The sequence below is a fragment of the Microcebus murinus genome, chromosome X (assembly GCF_040939455.1).
Source record: "Microcebus murinus isolate Inina chromosome X, M.murinus_Inina_mat1.0, whole genome shotgun sequence".
In the NCBI taxonomy this organism is placed as follows: Eukaryota; Metazoa; Chordata; class Mammalia; order Primates; family Cheirogaleidae; genus Microcebus; species Microcebus murinus.
Window position 1 is genome coordinate 32,244,804 of NC_134136.1, and position 14,536 is coordinate 32,259,339.

At 40.9% G+C, this 14,536-nt stretch overlaps 1 protein-coding gene across 3 annotated transcripts; it reads left to right on the forward strand.

The window, feature by feature from the left end:
• The first annotated feature begins 11,082 nt into the window (after positions 1-11,082).
• On the forward strand, positions 11,083-13,743 carry TCEAL3 (transcription elongation factor A like 3). 3 transcript variants are annotated; one of them, XM_012787909.3, is made up of 3 exons: positions 11,785-11,972; positions 12,506-12,578; positions 12,899-13,743. In XM_012787909.3, exon 3 carries the CDS (start codon positions 12,926-12,928, stop codon positions 13,511-13,513), a length of 588 nt encoding a protein of 195 aa, XP_012643363.1. In that variant the 5' UTR covers positions 11,785-11,972; positions 12,506-12,578; positions 12,899-12,925; the 3' UTR covers positions 13,514-13,743. The 3 variants fall into 3 exon arrangements, with proteins under 3 accessions (XP_012643365.2, XP_012643363.1, XP_012643364.1); XM_012787910.3 differs by having other exon boundaries at positions 11,789-11,972; positions 12,904-13,743; XM_012787911.3 differs by lacking the exons at positions 11,785-11,972; positions 12,506-12,578 and adding an exon at positions 11,083-11,266 and having other exon boundaries at positions 12,971-13,743.
• Positions 13,744-14,536: the final 793 nt, after the last annotated feature.

Consider the following 14,536-nt stretch of genomic DNA (forward strand, 5'->3'; position numbering starts at 1 on the left):
TTATATCTTTTCTTCTGCTTACTCTAGGTTTAAATTACTCTTCTTTCTTTAGTTTCCTACAGTGAAAGCTCATGTTACTGATTTTAGATTTTTCTTCTTTTTTCATATATGCATTAAGCTAGAAATTTATCCTTGAGCACTGCTTTTGCTATATCTCACAAACTTGGTATGTTGTATTTTCATTTAGTTCAAAATATTTTTACATTTCTCTTGAGATTTCTTGACTCATGTTATTTAGAAGTATGTTTATTTTCCAAATATTTGGGTTTTCCATCTATCTTTCTGTTATTGACTTCTAGTTTAATTCTATTGAGAGCATAATTTTATATTTCTCTCTCTTTTTTTTTTTTTTTTTTTGAGACAGAGTTTACTCTTGCCTGGGCTAGAGTGCTGTGACGTCAGCCTAGCTCACAGCAACCTCAAACTCCTGGGCTCAAGCGATCCTGCTGCCTCAGCCTCCCGAGTAGCTGGGACTACAGGCATGCGCCAGCATGCCCGGCTAATTTTTTCTATTTTTAGTTGTTTGGCTAATTTCTATTTTTAGTAGAGACAGGGTCTCACTATTGCTCAGGCTGGTCTCAAACTACTGAGCTCAAGCAATCCTCCCACCTTGGCCTCCTTAGAGTGGTAGGATTACAGGCGTGAGCTACACTCATTTTATGATTGCTATTCTTTTTAATTTGTCATGGTGTGTTTTTACGTCCCACAATATATTCTTTCTTGGTGAATGTTCTATGTGAGCTTGAAAAAAAATATGGCATTCTGTTGTTGGATGTTCTAAAAATTAGATCAAGTGTCAGCTCAAGTTGATTGATAGTACCTTTCAAATCAACTATATCCTTATTGATTTTCTGCCTGATTAATCTGTCAATTTACTGACTAGCATTTGAGTGTTGAAGTCTGTAACTCTAATAGCAGATTTGTCTATTTCTTCTTTCGGTTCTCTTGGTTTTTGCCCCACATATTTTGACCCTCTATTATTAGGCGCATACATAATTAGGATTATTATGTATTGCTGAAAAATTCTCCTTTATTATAATGTAATGTAATGTCACTTTTTATCCCTGAAAACTTTCATTCTTCTGAGGTCTGCTCTGTCTGTATATAGCTACTCCAGCTTTCTTTTGATTAGTGTAGTATGGTATATCTTTCTCCATTGCTTTATGGGTAACCTCTCAAAATCTTTATAAAATGGACTTCTTATAGACAGCATATATTTAATAGTTGGGCCTTTTTCAATCCACTGTGACAATTTGTCTTTAATTGGTGTCTTTAGACCATTCACATTTAAAGTGATTCTTGGTATATTTGGATTAAGATCAACCATGTTTGTAACTATTTTCTACTTATTGTTAGAGGCTTTTCTTTTTCTGCCTTCTCTGGTTTTAAATGAGTATTTTACATGTTTTCATTTTGTCTCCCTTCTTAGTATATCAGTTATACTTTTTAAAAAATTATAGTGATTTCTCTCTAATTTACAATATATATTTTTAACCAATCTAAGTCCACTTTCAAATAACACTCTTCTGCTTAACTTGTATATATGCTGGTACCTTAATACAGAGTATTTGTCATTCATTTCACTTATCCATACACTATAATCACTCAATATATTGTTGCTATTATTTCTTTGGATGGTTAGCTTTTAGATTAAGAATAAGAAAAATAAAATATTTTACTGTCATTTATTTATTCCATTTCCAATGCTCTTCTGTTCTTTATGTAAATCTGAGTTCCTGTCCTATATTATTTACTTTCTGCCTGAAGAAAACCTTTTAACATTTCTTAAAGGACAGGTTTGCTGGTACTGAATTCCATCAGGTTTTTTTTTTTTTCTGTCTGAGAAAGCCTTTATTTTATTTCTCCTTCACTTTTGAAGGATCATTTTGCTGGTTATAGAATTTTAGGTTGGTGGGTTTTTTTTTTCCCAATGTTTTAAATATTTCACTCTCTTCTTGCTTGCATGGCCTTTGGTGAGAATTCCACTGCAGTTCTTATCCTTGTTCCTGTACAGGTAAGGTGTTTTTTTAATCCTCTGGTTTCTGTCATGATGTTCTCTTTGTCTTGGTTTTATTCAGTTTGAATATTATATGCTTCAGTGTAGTAGTTTATTTTTTTGGCATTTTTTTCCTGCTTTTTGTCCTCTGAACTTCTTGGATATGTGGTTTTGTGTCTCTTATTAATTTTGGAAAATTATCAGCCATTATTATTTCAAATATTTCTTCTGCCCCATTCTCTGTTCCTTCTTCTGGTATTTTTAAGTAAGCATATGTCACTTGTTTTAAAATTTTTCCACAGTTTTGAATGTTCTGTTTCATTTTCTTTATTCACATTTCAGTTTGAGACGTTTTTACTGACATATCTTTAAGTTCATTGATTTATTTTTTCCCTTAGCTGTGTCCAGTCCATTGATGAACACATCAAAGGCATTCCTCATTTCTGTTACAGATTTTCTAAAATTTCTAGCATTTCCTTTTGAATCTGTATTGGAGTTTCCATCTTTCTAGCTATGTTACCCATCTGTTCTTGTATGTCATGTACTCTTTTCATTAGTGCCCTTAACATATTGATCATAATTATTTTAAATTCCCTGTCTAATAATGTCAAAAACTATATCATATCTGAGTCTGTATCATATCATATTATATCATATCATATCTGGTTCTCATGATTGCATTGTTTCTTCAGACTTTTTTTTTCTTGCCTTTTGGTGCATCTTTTAATTTTTTGTTAAAAGCCGGGTATGTTATATCAGGGAATAGGAACTAAGGTAAATAGGCCTCTAATGTGAGGGTCTATGTTAATCTGGCTAGGAGTTGGGCTTTGATTAATGTCTGTTGTTGCTATAGATTTTAGAGTCATCAAATTTCTCAGTGTTCTTGTTTTTTGTCTCCTATCTTGACTTTGGGCTTCCTAGAGAGTCTGGTTTTTGCAGCTCTTTCAGTTATAATTTACAATTATTATACTAGAGCCCTGATGGTGTAGTGGTAATATGTGGGGAAGAGGAAGTTTTCTATAATCTTCCAGTTAAATCTCCATCTTTTAATGGACCTATGTCTCTGGCTTGTAACCCTTACAAGTGTATGGCTTTTTTTTTTTTTTTTTTTTTTTGAGACAGAGTCTTGCTTTGTTGCCCAGGCTAGAGTGAGTGCCGTGGCATCAGCCTAGCTCACAGCAACCTCAAACTCCTGGGCTCAAGCAATCCTACTGCCTCAGCCTCCCGAGTATCTGGGACTACAGGCATGCACCACCATGCCCAGCTAATTTTTTCTATATATATTAGTTGGCCAATTAATTTCTTTCTATTTATAGTAGAGACGGGGTCTCACTCTTGGTGAGGCTGATTTCGAACTCCTGACCTCGAGCAGTCCGCCCGCCTCGGCCTCCCAGAGTGTTAGGATTACAGGCATGAGCCACCGCGCCCAGCCTGGCTTTTTATATGGGTTCTATCCTTCCTTTAGGTGACACAAGAAGTACAGAGAATAATGGAGTTGGGTAATTACCATTTCCCCATAGCTCTGAGACAAAGCTCTGGTAAAATCTTCCCCTTAGAGAGTAGACATTTGTTATGAAGAACACTTTGAGTTGTGGGGAGTAAGGCCCTCCTGAATTATACAGGCTAGTCCTCAAGTCTACTGGGAAGAGCTGGGAGTACACAGACAGGTTCCAGGACCAACTTTCTTTTTGTCTTAAAATGGAGCCAAAAGTAGCTAACCCCTATCCATCACCACACATAACTCACAGGTTAGTAATGCAGATATAAGTGAGGCAGCCTAGCAGGGTGTCTAAGATCATGGACTATTGGTTAACACCAAGTTCCAGTACTATCCCTACCACTTACCATCAAGCTCTTTAATCTTGGAACCATCTTTTGCCCTCCCAGAATCTCAATTATCCCATGTTTAAAGTGGGGTTGATGACTCTCACTTGGTAATATTGGGCCAAGAAGTATGCCCCCATAGAGCTTGAATTCTCTAACATCAAATCATATTCTTTCAGTACAGAATGGCAGGCAGAATGATGTGAGAAAAAAGCAAAAATATTCCAAAATGTAGGGATCTTCTAGTTTTCTTTTTGCTATTATTAATTTCTGTATAAGTATATTAGAATCAGAGAACATAATGTGTAATTTCAATTTTTTCATATTTATTGAGACATCTTTATGGCCTAATATATAGTCATTTTTTGTAAAATGTTTCATGCCTACATTTACTGGGTGCAGGGTTCTGTGTATGTCCTTAGGAAAAGTTTAAGCAAATTGTTCCAACCTTCTTTATCATTTTTTTTTTTTTGAGACAGAGTCTCACTCTGTTGCCCGGGCTAGAGTGCCGTGGTGTCAGCCTAGCTCACAACAACCTCAAACTCCTAGGCTCAAGCGATCCTCCTGCCTTAGTCTCCCAAGTAGCTGGGACTACAGGCATGCGCCACCATGCTCGGCTAATTTTTTTCTATACATTTTTAGTTGTTGGCTAATTTGTTTCTATTTTTAGTAGAGAGAGACAGGAGTCTCGCGCTTGCTTAGGCTGGTCTTGAACTCCTTACCTCGAGTGATCCTCCCGCCTCGGCCTCCCAAAGTGCTAGGATTACATCATTTCTGATTTTATCTGCTTGCTCTATCAGTTATTGATAGAAATATGTTAAAGTTTCTCATTATGGTTATGAATTCTCCTTGTAGTTCTCCCATTTTAACATTTTATCTTGAAAAGTAGCACACATATAGAGTCATACACATATATAAGATGTAGGCCTATATTAGTGAAAAGCTGGATAATCACCATTCATGTCAGGAAATAAAATACTGTTAGAACTCTAGAAGCACCACTGATGTTCTTTCCAATCAACCTGCCCTTCCTTCCCACTAGAGATAAGAATGATCCTGACGTTTATGGTAATCATTTCTTTGGCCTTTTTTTAAAATATTTTACATCCTAAGCAGTATCGTTTACTTTTGCCTATTTTTGAACCTTATATAAATGGAAGTATATAGCATGTATTATTTTATGGCTCACATACTTCATTAAATACTATGTGCAATGGACTGAATATTTATGTCCTCCCCCAAATTAATATATTGAAATCCTAACCCCCCAAGGTAATAGTATTAGGAGGTGGGGCCTTTGGGAGGCGATTAGGTCATCGGGGCTGCCCTCATGAATGGGATTAGTGCCCTTATTAAAAGAGACCCCAGCTCCCTTGCCCTTCCTCCACAAGAGGTTACAGTAAAAAAGACAGCTGTCATGAGGAAGCAGGCACTCACCAAACACTGAATCTGCTAGCAATTTTATCCTGGACTTCCTAGCCTCCTGAACTGTGAGAAATAAATTTCTTTTGTTTGTAAGCCACCCAGTCTATAGTATATTGTTACAGCAGCCTGAGCTAAAACACTATGGTATTAATCCATGTTTTCATATTTAGCACATTGACTGCCACAGTAGAAAAAAAATTTTTTTCAACGGGCCCCATGTTTTATTACAAAAATAGAATAAAAACTTCAAAAACAAAATGATCCTTTTTAATTTAATAAGAAAATTATTATTTTTTATTATTTTTTTCTGCATGAAGTATATGCAACTTGAAAAATAGCTCTCATGGCTCCCAAGGTGAAGAGATGTGTGAGTTACATATGTTTCATCAGGCCCCGAGCTCAAAACTAGCATGAGTTAAATACAACATACATGGCAGTTAATGTGTTAGATGTATTTATTTCTATTGATGTGTAGTATACTATTATTAGTATACTATTATTCAACATATAACAGTTTATGCTATTGTTTTATTCTTTATATACATTTGGGTTATTTACAGCTTTTGAATATCATAAATAATGCTGATGTGAATATTCTTATATATATCTCTCAGAACACATGGGCACACATTTCTGTTGGGTAGCTATCTATGAGTGGAGCTGCATGTTTAACTTTAACAGATGATACCAACACTTTCCAAAATGGTTGTATCAGTTTACACTTCTGTCAGTAGTGATGAGCGTTCTCATTGCTCTATATCCTCACCATCACTTACTATTATCTGTCTTTTTCATTTTATTAATGACTAATGAAGTTGAGCACATTTTCATTTTTTTTTTTTTTTTACAATTTGGATATTCTCTTTTACAAAGCGATTGTATTATCCCCTTTCTACTATTGGCTTATGTGTCTTTTTCACATTAATTTGTAGTAGTTTTTATATATTTTGCATCCGAACTCTTTGTTAGTGAAATGTATTGCAAATAGTTCACCTACTCTGTGGCATGCCTTTTTACTCTCTTAGTGGTATCATCTAACTAATGGAAGATCTTAATTTCAGTGAAGTCAGGGTTATCAATTTTTTCCTTTATGATGAATGCCTTTGTGTCCAGTTTTTTGTTTGTTTGTTTGTTTTGTTTTGTTTTTGAGACAGAGTCTCACTTTGTTGCCCAGGGTACAGTGAGTGCCATGGCGTAAACCTAGCTCACAGCAACCTCAAACTCCTGGGCTCAAGCAATCCTACTGCCTCAGCCTCCCAAGTAGCTGGGACTACAGGCATGCGCCACCATGCCCAGCTAATTTTTTCTATATATATTAGTTGGCCAATTAATTTCTTTTTATTTACAGTAGAGACGGGGTCTTGCTCTTGCTCAGGCTGGTTTCGAAATCCTGACCTTGAGCAATCCGCCCCCCCTCGGCCTCCCAGAGTGTTAGGATTACAGGTGTGAGCCACTGCGCCCGGCCTGTGTCCAGTTTTAAAAGTCTGTTCCTACTTCATAGTCATGAAGATATTCTATATTATTTTCTAGAAGGTAGATGTACAATTGACCATAAATTGGTTTTTGAATATTGTATTAAGATTCTTCAGAAAAACAGAACCAATCTCTCTCTCTCTCTCAGAGATCCCCATTGACTTATTATAAGGCTCATGTGGTTATGAAGGCTAAGTCCCAAGATCTACAGCCAGCAAGCTGGACACAAGCTGAAGACCCAAGGAGAGTTGATTTTTCTGTTCAAGTTCAAAGTCAGGAAAAGATCGATGTCTCAGCTCAAGCAGTCAGAAGAAGTTCTCTCTTAGCCTTTGTGTTCTTTCAGATCTTCACTTGATTATAAGAGGCCCACCCACATTAGGAAGGGCTATCTGTTTTAGTCTACCAATTCAAATGTTAATCGATGCAGAAATAATCCCAGAATAACATTTGAACAAATGTCTTGGGTACCCTGTGGCCCTGTCAGGTTAACACATAAAATTAACCATCACATGTACAATGGTGAGGTAAGGGTCAAGATTTACATTTTCCATATCGATATACAGTTCACTCAGCATCATTTTTTAGACAATTATCCTTTTCCCCAATGTTTAACAATGTACCTTTATTATAAATCAAAGATCCATAATGCATGGGTCTGTTTCTGATATCTCTGTTTGATTCCATTGGTCTCTTTGGCTATCCTGGGATTACTATCACACTAAATTACTATACTTTATAATATGTGTCAATAGTTAGCCTTTATAATAAGTATTGGTATTTGGTAGAACAAAGTCTTCCAGGTGATTCTTTTTCAATAATTTTTAGGTTATTCTTGACTTTTTGCATTTGTATAAACTTTAGAATAAGTTTGTCCAAGTTCCATGAAAGGAAGGAAGGAGAGAAGGAAGGAGGAGGTTTAGGATTGCATTGAAATTATAGAACAGTTAGGAAGGAATTAATGTCTTCCTAACAATGAGTCTTCCAAGCCATAACGATGGTATATATTCCATTTACACCAGGGTGATACTATCCTTCAACACTTTACTTAAACCTCTCTGAGCTTCAGGTTTCTCATTCATCTAATGGGGCAAAAAATCTCTACTTGAGGACTAGTGAGAGGGTACTTGGGATACCCTGCTATCCTACATAAAGCAGCCATCCTCATGTGGGGCACATGGCAGGCACTCGGTATTGATGAGGCTCCCAGAGGTCTCTAGAGCTGTGGTCCCCAACTGGAGCTGCAGCCCCGTACCAGTCCTTGGCCAGTTAGGAAATGGGCTGCGTATCACCGCCTGAGCTCCATACCACCTCCCCCTGATCCTTGGTCCGTGGAAAAATTGTCTTCCATGAAACCAGTCCCTGGTGCCAAAAAGGTTGGAGACCACTGCTCTAGAGGACAGTACTATATCCTTGTGGTTGGTCTTTGTCTCCCCATCCTGACCTGCTACCCCAGTGGATGTATAAGAAATCACTGATTGCCTTTTTTGAGTGACCAAGATGTGAAGATCTGTCATTCCTTCAGGGTGTTTCAGAGGTGAAGTCAGGACATCGGGAGTGACTTACACAAGAATACATAGTCAGTAATGATGGTTCTGTCTCTGAGGACTCAGAGAAGTCTCCTGACTCCAGTATTCGAGACAGAAATTGCATCCACAGTGTCTAGTGTTTCTGTGTCTCAAATACCTTTGCTTTCCCAAATGTTCATCTAGAAGATAAAATCAAGGAGCAGAAGAGCAACTAATGGTACAGTGCATTTTTTCTCCTACCCTATAATCTATTGATTTTCTAATGTCACTGAAGCTCATATATAGTATATATAGTATAGTTCTTCCTACATTTCCAAATGATACCTCTGATAGCTATGCAAATTTTTTTTTTGCAAAATTATGCCTTTTACAGGAGATTGAGGTGAAGTTGAAAGGAGCTATTTGTTGAAGGCTTATTATATGCTGAGCATTCTATATATTAATAGCTGGGTTTTTTTTTTATAATTCATAAGGCTTATGGAGTTTTGAGAACTTTCCCAAATTCACACAACTAGTAAGTGGCAAAGCTGGTATTTTAGCTCTTGATCTCCACTATACATGATGAGACTGGTTTTAGTGTATATTATATGGTGACCATGTGATGTCATGCACATAAAGGAACTCAGTAACACCTATTGATGGGGATTTTAATAAAAATGATATCTGTCTCCTTGGGTTTAGAGGCCTGGGTTGTGGCATTCACATGAATTGAGTTATAGCAAAAAGTCAATGTATTGAATAGGCCAGCTTTTCAGCACTAGATTGAAATACATGTATTAAAAGCTTATTAAAACCTAGATATGTAGAAGAACATTCTTGTCTCTTCTTCAGATTTCTATTTTTGGACTAGTGCCACACTTTTTTTTTTTTTGAGACAGAGTCTCACTCTGTTGCCCAGGCTAGAGTGCTGTGGCGTCAGCCTAGCTCATAGCAACCTCAAACTCCTGGGCTCAAGCAATCCTTCTGCCTCAACCTCCTGAGTAGCTGGAACTACAGGCATGTGCCACCATGCCCGGCTAATTTTTTCTCTATACATTTTTAGTTGGCCAATTAGTTTCTTTCTATTTTTAGTAGAGATGTCGTCTCACTCTTGCTCAGGCTGGTCTCGAACTCCTGAGCTCAAATGATCCTCCTGTCTCAGCCTCCCAGAGTGCTAGGATTTCAGGAGTGAACCACCATGCCCAGCCATCCATTTGATTTTGTCAAGGGACCTTTGAAGGAAAATCGACTGAAATTCCAACTTGGGGTGTGAGGATAGAATTCACACCTTTGTAAGATTGAATCATTCCATCCAGGAATCTGGCCTCCTAATTGTCTAAATATCAAACAGGTATATTTCTTGTCAAATTATCTCAAAATTTAAAATTTACTTTAGATCTTCAATAATTGCAAAAAATTGATTTGAAATTAATCAGGCTAAAGACCAAGGCCCTGGCTTATGGAGTGGTTTCTGCATCAGAGGTAATTTGTTTGTGACCTTACCTACTTCAAGGACTATAATGAAGATGAAACAGAAAAAAATGGTGGGATGATATGTAATGTTTTAAAAAAAATGAATCTATCAGAGGAGAGCAAGACTTGAGGTAGCAAAACCAGAAAGGGACCTGTACAGACCAGGAGAGAGGAATCCATTGCATAAAAGAGGGTAGCAAGAGAGGAGATGAAAGAAAAGTGGGAGGATTCAGAGATATTTAGAAGGGAAGGTCAAGACTACTTGGTGACAGGGCAGAAGAGGGAATCGGGGATGATTTCCAGATTGCTTGCTTGGGCAACTTGTGTGGATTCTGAGGCCATCTATTAAGACAAAGGAAATAAAAAGAGGGGGGAGTTTTGTGTGTGTAGAAGAGAGAGGAAAGATGGTAAAATCATTTGGGGACATATTATAATTGAGGTCCTTGAAGAAATCCAAGTGGATATGTCATAATTGGTTCAAATGGATCTAAATCAAGTTGATATTGACGTTTCAGATGGAAAAATAAACATGCAAGAACATACAGGAAAAAGCTGAAAAAGAAAAAAACTCCTGAGGGGGACTAGCTCTACCAGATATATGAAGATACTATGAATCCTCTATAATTCAGACTGGTACATGAATAGCAAATAAGCCAATTAAATAGAAAGCCTAGAATGCTTCCCAAGTACATATGGCAATTTAGTGTGTAATAAAGGTAGCATCTCAAATTACTTCAGCAAAGATGGACTTTTTAATAAGTGATGCTGGAAAAGCTGAGAGGCCAATTGAAAAAAGAAAACAAAATCCACACTTCACACCATACACAAGTATACTCTCAAAATATAAACAAAAGCATGTCAGTACTATAAGAAAACATGGGTGAATTCTTCTTTGACATCATGTACGAAAAGATTTTCTTAACTGAATGAAAATCTAGAGGTAATAAAAGTGATAAATTTAACTACATTTTTAAATGCATAGCAGAAAAATGCTATAAACAAAGACAAAAAGCAATTGACAACCTGAAACAAATATTTGTAACATACCAACAGATAAAGGCCTAATAGAGTTAACACATAAAACTTGAAAATTAAGGGGAGGACCAACAACCCACTAGAAAAATGTGAAAAAGACATGAACCAGCAATTCACAAAGGTATTTAAATTGTCCTTAAACATAGAGAAAGGCAAAATAAAACATTGTTGAGGTACTTCTCAACTATCATATTAGTGAAAATAACATATGACATACTTTAAAATACATATGTTCAGCCCAGGCTGAAGGAGTGTAGAGAAGGTGGCCGTTAATTCCCGCCAGGGAATGGTGGGGTAATTGGCGGGCAGAAGGCACAGTTGGAGGTCTGGCCAGGGTTAGGGGAACCCTCACCAGGGGCAAGATGCAAGTGTTATCCGGACCTGCTTTCCTCCCCATGCCCTCAGTCTCCCATGTCTCCTCTTTCCTCCACTTCTACCCATCCAGGACAGGAAAAAGAGGGGAAATCTCAACATGGAAAAACCCTACAATAAAAATGAAGGGAAACTGGAAAATGAGGAAAAGCCAGAAGATGAAGTAGAGCCTGAAGATGAAGGAAAGGGTATTGAGAAACAAAATACTCCCCTACATTGCTGGTAGAAAAGCAAAAACTGGTGTGAGACTCAGTGGAGGGAATACCCTGGAGATGGAAATTTGGGAGTCATTGGTGTTTAGAGGGAAGTGAGATCACCCAGGGAATGAGGAGAGAGGAGGCCCGGGACAGAACTCCAGGAGCACCAGCACTCAAGGTGGCAACTCAGCTTCCTGACAGACACTAGCACCTGGGCTTGAGTCAGGAAGAGCCAATCTTGAAAGCGGGCTTTGGGGTTCAAGAGCTGAGCGCTCTTGGCAAAGTCGGGTACCCTCTCTGATCAGTTGTCACACCTGGCGATAATGGGCACCTGAAGGTGGTATGAGGCGCACCAGGTAAAGCACTTGGGGTTAAAAGGCCACGACCCTCCTTTGCTACACACACACACACACACCCCGACCCTCTCAGCTTCTCGGCCCCTTGGGGATGGAGGATGGGGGGGTGGCGAGCTTGGGTGACGCGACGCTCACGTGACCTGCCGGGTGCCGACGTGGGCACCAGCCCCCGCGCCCGCCTGCCAGCCAGCCCGCCCTGCGGTCCGGTCCCGGCGCCCGCGCGGAACCAGCTCCCTGGGCTGCACGGGTGGTGGGCGAGCGGCAGGCGGGCTTCCGCGAACCCGAGGAGGCGCAGGCCTGTCCCGGGTGCCCGCAGGTCAGTGTGAAGGCGGGCGCTGCCGGCGGACCCGGGGCAGGGGGTGGAGTGGCTGGCAATAGGATCCAGGAGCAGCGGGAGGGGGCGGGGAAGGGATCTGGGGGACTGGTGAGGAGGGGGGCGGGAGGACCCCGCAGCGGCCCCAGCTAGCCTTCTCATCCCCCCTCTGAGCTCTCCATCCATTTTACATCTGGAAATTGGGGTGGGGGGACGCCCCTGCAGTGCGACGGCGAAACGCAGACATATTCTGGAAATCAGCCCCTCTCACACTCTGCGCCTATGAAGACATGCTGACCTCCACGAAAAGGGGGTGTGATGGGGCAGGTTGCCTCCAGGAGAGGGGGACACAGGGACCCAAACGCAGTTTGTAAAGCATCCTGGTCTGGCGCCCAAGGCCTGGAGAGAAATGGCGGCTGGGGTGCGGGGGAGGTGGGGGAGGAAAACGTTGGGTGAAAAGGGCCTGGATTCAGGAAAGGGACACCTGTGAGCCCCCTGAGCGCGCAGCCCCTGCCCTGTCTCCTGTCTGTCTGCAGGTCTGCGTGTCTGTCATTGCCAGCACTCTGCAAGGCCTGAGAAGGAGGAGCAACCTGTCCAGGATCCCCACAGGTCCGTGAAGGGGTGGGCGGCAGGGACAGGGACCCAGAAGGGTTGAGAGTGTGGAGCGCACAGCTTGTGCAGATTTGGGGCCCCACTGCCCAGGCGGAGGGAGTGTGGAGAAGGTGGCCGGGAATTCCCGCCAGGGATGGTGGGCTCACGTGTGTGGGAGGAACGGTGGGGTAAGGGGCGGGCAGAAGGCACACTTGGAGGTCGGGCCAGGGTAGGGGAACCCTCAGCAGGGGCAAGATGCAAGTGTTATCCGGACCTGCTTTCTTCCCCATGCCCTCAGTCTCCCATGTCTCCTCTTTCCTCTACTCCTACCCACCCAGGACAGGAAAAAGAGGGGAAATCTCAACATGGAAAAACCCTACAATAAAAATGAAGGGAAACCGGAAAACAAGGGAAAGCCAGAAGATGAAGTAGAGCCTGAAGATCAAGGAAAGTCAGAAGAGGAAGAAAAGCCGGACGTGGAAGGGAAGCCAAAATATGAGGGAAAGCTAGAGGACAAGGGAGAGCCACATGATGAGGGAAAGCAAGAAAAGCAGGGAAAGTCGGAAGGTGAGGGCAAGCCACAAGGTGAGGGCAAGCCAGAATCCCAGGCAAAGCCAGAGAGCCAGCCGCCGGCCGCGGAAAAGCGCCCAGCTGAGGATTATGTGCCCCGGAAAGCAAAGAGGAAAACGGACAGGGGGACGACGGACGATTCCCCCAGGAACTCTCAGGAGGACTTGCAGGAAAGGCATTTGAGCAGTGAGGAGATGATGAGAGAGTATGGAGACCTGTCAAGGGCCCAGGAGGAGCTAAGGAAAAAGCAGAAAATGGGTGGTTTTCATTGGATGCAGAGAGATGTACCCGATCCGTTTGCCACAAGGGGCCAACGGGGCATCAGGGGAGTGAGGGGCGGAGGTAGGGCCCAGAGGGGCTTACATGATATTCCATACATTTAACGCCTTTGGCCTTCAATTCTGACGTCTCTGATGAGAATATTGCTGGCCCTGCTTTCCCTGGCAGATTTTGCCAGGCTGTGTGCTTAAGCTGATCATTTGCTTTAGATGTCACTCTTGTTACCAGCAGCCTTTTGATCCAATGACAGCGCTCTTTTGGTAGAGGATTTTCACCCATGTGCATGAAAGAGATGTACATTGTAAAATAACAATAAAAAGTTTGCAGAACCGCATATACAGTATCAGCCCATTTTTATAAAAATATGTGTATGTTTGCATAATGCATTTGTGCACAGAGAAAACTCTCCAAGTGTGGACATTGAAAAGTAGGCAATGGTTATTCCTGCATGGTGGCCAAGGATAGGTCTCACTTGTACTCAAAAATGAGTCCAATCACCGGAGGAACCATGGGTAGATACTTCTATCCCAATCCTCTGCTGCTGTGCCCATCCCCGTGTCTTCCCAGGGTATAACCAGGTCAGTGGGCACTGCTGACCCCTCTGGGTCTTCTATGCTATGTAGAGGCATCCTATGACTCCCCTGTGTGTGATTCTTTTTTTTTCTTTGCTTACTCATCTCTACTTTTTCCTAAAGGATATGGATTACATTTGTCATAATAAAAAATAAATGAAAACAATACATAATAAGCAATTTAACTGTTCAGTAAGCTTATGAGGGGCAATGAAGACACTAAAATTCCTGTTATCAGAACATAAAATAATAAGCAAAATTTACATTACCTCTGGGACTAATAACTAGAGGAATCAACCTGGCAATTATAACAGATCTATTGCTGTAGAGGTCAGTCCTGTCATCTGTGAAATGGGGTGATAGAGGTCAGTCTTGTCATCTGTGAAATGGGGTAATACGTGCCTCACAGGACGGTTTAGTCTGGATCAGATGAGTTGCTAAGTGTGTGAGCTGTGTTGAGCTGGCTCATTTGAAGTAGCAGGGCCCTGCACTCTTTCAAACACTAAAAGGAGGGCTGAAGGTAGGTTTCACTTGTGCTCAGGAACAACTACAAAC

What these genes read in the sequence shown, in the direction of transcription:
- TCEAL3 (XM_012787911.3), top strand. Translation starts at nt 11,204, where the DNA reads ATGGAAAAACCCTACAATAAAAATGAAGGGAAACTGGAAAATGAGGAA. An exon ending in AGGAAAAGCCAGAAGATGAA is followed by an intron (nt 11,267 to 12,970) that starts GTAGAGCCTGAA and finishes CCGGAAAACAAG; the next exon opens with GGAAAGCCAGAAGATGAAGT.